The sequence below is a fragment of the Halyomorpha halys genome, unplaced genomic scaffold, assembly GCF_000696795.3.
Source record: "Halyomorpha halys isolate HHAL.00 unplaced genomic scaffold, Hhal_1.1 Scaffold473.1, whole genome shotgun sequence".
NCBI classification, from domain to species: Eukaryota; Metazoa; Arthropoda; class Insecta; order Hemiptera; family Pentatomidae; genus Halyomorpha; species Halyomorpha halys.
In genome coordinates, this window is record NW_027113075.1 from 46946 (window position 1) to 51381 (window position 4436).

At 31.9% G+C, this 4436-nt stretch overlaps 1 protein-coding gene across 2 annotated transcripts in view; it reads left to right on the forward strand.

The window, feature by feature from the left end:
* Positions 1-3958, forward strand: part of LOC106683224 (cell growth regulator with RING finger domain protein 1) — a 45107-nt gene extending 41149 nt beyond the window's left edge. For both annotated transcript variants that reach the window (XM_014424564.3, XM_014424565.3), the window contains exon 7: positions 3685-3958. In XM_014424564.3, the coding sequence (XP_014280050.1) occupies positions 3685-3823 (139 nt within the window). In that variant the 3' untranslated portion in view covers positions 3824-3958. The remainder of the gene's footprint in view (positions 1-3684) is intronic.
* Positions 3959-4436: the final 478 nt, after the last annotated feature.

Here is a 4436-nt window from a genome sequence, read left to right on the forward strand (position 1 = left end):
ATATTGATAACTTTTTCATTTACATTTTTTTTTTGGTGGGTCTTAAGGATTAATCAATAATACAATTTTGTAATAATACATCTTTTGGCGACGTTTCGCAACTTTATTGTTTGCATAGTCATGCCACTAAAAACACAGTTTTTTAGAACATACACTCTCTTCAAATAATTGTCCCAAAACTATAAGTACATAGTGCAATCTCTGACTAATAAATATTACAATCGAAATATAATTTAACACAAACATTATTTATTATTCTCAACTGCAGTGTGTTCTACATTATGATGCTACCATCTTGAGTTTGTCAGATGCGCCCATTTTGTAGTTAGTCTGTATATTTTGTCTGTTTCTATTTTATGTTGTTATTCGTGTCTCTATGTATTTATTAGGTTATAATTACATGAATTTAAATTTTTTACATCTGATTTTTTATTAATATCTTGATTCTTATGTTTTTCTATTGTGATTATTTCTTTTAAATTTTGTTTGAATTTGTTTTTTTCCCATTGTATGATTTTTGGTGCATCAAATTTAAATTTATGTCCTGTTTGTCTAAAATGTGTAGTGAGATTTGTTTGGTCAGGTTTGTTGGTATTGTTTATTATAGAGTATATTTGTGTTGATACACCCTTCTTTTGAGATACTGATCTGAGGTACTAAACTGGGATTTCCCGCTGTTTTCTTCACAGGGAATTTCATACACTGTATTATATTGTAGTTCTATTTTATCCTTATCTCTGTATTGGTCAGGTTTTAGTTTAAATAAAGGGGCTGTGTTTTTGTATGTAATTGCGTAATCGTTTTTGTCTTTGTTATTTTTTAGAGTTTTTGATATTTTCGTGGGCATATATAGGATTGTGTAGCATCTTTTGCTCTTGGTTTCATGGAGTTGTGGTTGTGTCAATGTTTGTGTTTGTTTGAGTAATTGACAGACTAGTTTATGTGGGCACCCATTGGTAGGAGATCTACAACTTTGTTTTTTATTGTTTTTTGGTATTTATGGGATGTTAATTTTCGCGCCCGGTTTATTAAATTTTTAGCTGTGTTAATTTTGTATCTTTTTGGACATTGGCTGGTATAGTATATGTATCTTCCAGAGTGAATAGTTTTTTGCCACCATTTCGTTCCTATTTCCTTATTAGATTTTCTTAGTAAAAGTATGTCTAAAAGTGATATTTTATTTTCTATTTCAAATTCTATAGTAAAATTTAATCTGGAAGCATAGTTATGAAATTCCCTCCAAACTATTTCTTTTTCATTGTTCTTAGTTGGAATATCGGTTATGATATCATCAAAAAATTTGTATATGAACAGTATTTTAGGTAGTATCTAATAAATAAAGTAAAAATCTGCTAAAATCGGAGCAATAGGAGATCCCATGGGGCATCCGAATTTTGGAATATAATTTATCATTAAATTGAAAATATCCACTATCATTACATAATGACAGTATTTTTATAACTTGTGTTTTGGGAATATTTGTGTGTTTCAAGTTTGTTCCATTTGTTTAGAATGATATTTTTTATTGTTGGGATGTGTATATTAGTAAACAGTGACGATGCGTCTAATGAAATAAGTTTGTACCCTTGTGGTACAAGTTGGTAGTTGTTTATTCTCCGAAGTATACAGCATATTTGAAAATGGAGTCACTTTATCTCCAATTCCAATTTCTCTATTCAAAGAGGGATGTCTCACAGTTTGTTACCATTGGTGATCCCTGTAATTGACAAACTCAGCACTGGTAACTGTGCCGCCCGCCGCTGTTACTTGTGGAAATCCCATTTGCTCATGTTGTTGCAATGTAGTTTGTTGAGAATGTGCAACTAGTATCGTGTTCGGTAGGTGTACTAGACGCTTTAAATAGTTTTAGTGAAACAGTTGAAGTTTCCTGAGGATGGGTATGCACATCTGCATCTGTGTCACAACGAGGTGTGGTGGTTGACATTGCCGATCTTGGAGACATCTGAAAAGATAACTGCAGTAGAGGAGCTCTAAACTGATGACTGATGCCTTGTGGAGGAAATTTTGAATGTTGGGCCAGTATATCATTGGCTACCTCAACATCAATAGTCCTAGACAAGCCTTGCTTAAAACCCTGCTATACTCCTGTTGTCTCAGGATGTGATTGCTCATTGGAGCTGGTTTGAAATGAAGTCTTAGGGTCAGCTGTTATTTTTTTAATCTCAGCAGAATATCGCTCTTGATAAGAGAGTCTTGGCTGAGAATGTTGATGAATGGTTCAACTGCTATAGCCTCCATGATATTCTGTGGAACTAGTACACAGCCTGCCTTGAGAATAATGTTGCTGATTTACTTGATATATAGTTCCTAGGCTATGATGTCTCATAGGATTTGTTAAACCATATTTACCAGCAGGATAACTCTGACCTCTTGGGTTACCTGGTTTCTGGATTGTAGGTAGATGCGCTCTGCTCGATTGCGCATTAGTATTTATGGGACTAATAAGTTGAGTTCTAGGCAATGTCATCTGTCTCCCGCCTAAGCAACGAATGAACAAAAAACCAAGTTTTCTTCCTTACCCTTCTCTCGTTCTCCTTCAACATCAATTGTAGCCCTACGGTTTTGAGTTTTTTCCTATAATTTCATCAATGAATAATTTTCTTTAATACTTATTCTTAACTTCTATTTTTTCTTAAATGTATTGTAATTTCAATTATGATGGGAAGTTAAAATAAAGTTTTTAAAATATTTGAATCTGCTTAATATGGCCGCGATTCAACAGAATTTTGAAAGGACACTCCCCGCCATCATAGCTTTGAACGATATCTTTTATAACTGCATATTTTACTGATGAAAATTGGTTAGCTTGCTTTTTAGGTTTAATAGTACAATATTTAACATTGGTACATAAACTAAAAACATAACTAAAATTATTTATATATAAAAATAACTATTCACTCATAAAAAAAGATATTACAATATAAATGAAACAACTATCTTGTTAAAACACAACATTAAAGTTAAAGAAAGAGAACCAAAGACAAATTTGAAATAAAATAATACTTTTGGGTGATTTAAAAACAATTAATATCATTGATTATTCCATCAGCTAAACTATAATGTTCCTTTTAATGAATGAAAATAAAATTTTCAATTTAAATGTTCGATATAAATACCCTGGGTTTTTCTCGATTGGCTCTTGATTTCTTCATAATCCATCAGGTGACTGCTGACACTATTGGTCATTACATGAGTAGTCTATCGTGATGTCTCTCAGGTCTGGAATAAGAAATGTCTATTTCAGTAAAAAATGGTGTTCAAAACAAACAGAGGAAAGGAGGAATGTCCTCCTAGCACCAAAGATACAATGGAATTTCCACAACCTCAGGTCCAACATATGTGAAGTATAAAACAAAGTTGAGCGTATACAAAACAAAATCCTCTTGACTTACTAATGTGATTCACTGTCTTATTTTAAACAATCAAATAGTTTGATTGAAATTGCATAGCATATTCAACATTAGCACTCAACTTGTTACAGAATATTATGCTCATGTCAAGAATTTCAACTGTTATTAGTGCTCATGATTTTGTACTTCCTAATATTTGGTTTTCTTCATTTTTCTATTTTATTTTTTTATATATGCTGTTTAGGAACGTCTGTGTACATTTTGTAAGTTTTAGAAAATTATATAATAATTTTTTTATTTATATTTTTTTTAGGAGCCCTATTAGATCATACTTTTGCATAAGAAGTGAAGATTATTTAGCTGATTTATATTCTTCAGATAATAAATCAACATTTCAGAAGGTGCAAGAGTTCATTTCTGAGTTGCTTGAAGGAGAAGAGTGGCTCCCTTGATTTCTCAGTACCTCCTATATTCTTATAACCAATTCCATACTCTAAACATTATTTTAATTTTTTACCTAACAGAAAACAAATCTTTAAAATCATTCACTGTAAAATTAAATAAAAATTCATATTATTTAGTTTCAATTTAATTATAATTTATCCAGCTGTTCCTATTTTCACTTTTGTACCTAAGAGGCCATCTATCAACATCTTTAATAGACAGCAAAGGGCAAAAAAAAATCTGTTTATGCTAACAATTAAATTTTGATTCTATGCATCAAATGATATCAAAAACCTTCATTTGTTGTATATGAAATTTGCTTTTGTAAAAACTTGATATTTCTGATTTTAATCTTGCTCTTCTACAGAGGCCTTGCTGGTGTAGTTTCTTCTCTCCTTCCCAAGGAGAAATGAGAAGAGCCCACAGCTTCCTTCCACCCATACACAAAGGTCTTGTAGTGCAAGTAGTTTTCTCTCTCCATTAGCTTAGGGAGATCGCTTTCCGCCAGAACATAGAGTCCTGTCTCCCTCATCACCTTGGCTCTCAGTGCCTCATAGGCGTATGTAATATGTAATACTTACGTTTCAATACGAGATTTATTCCGAAGAGAAGAATAAGAAG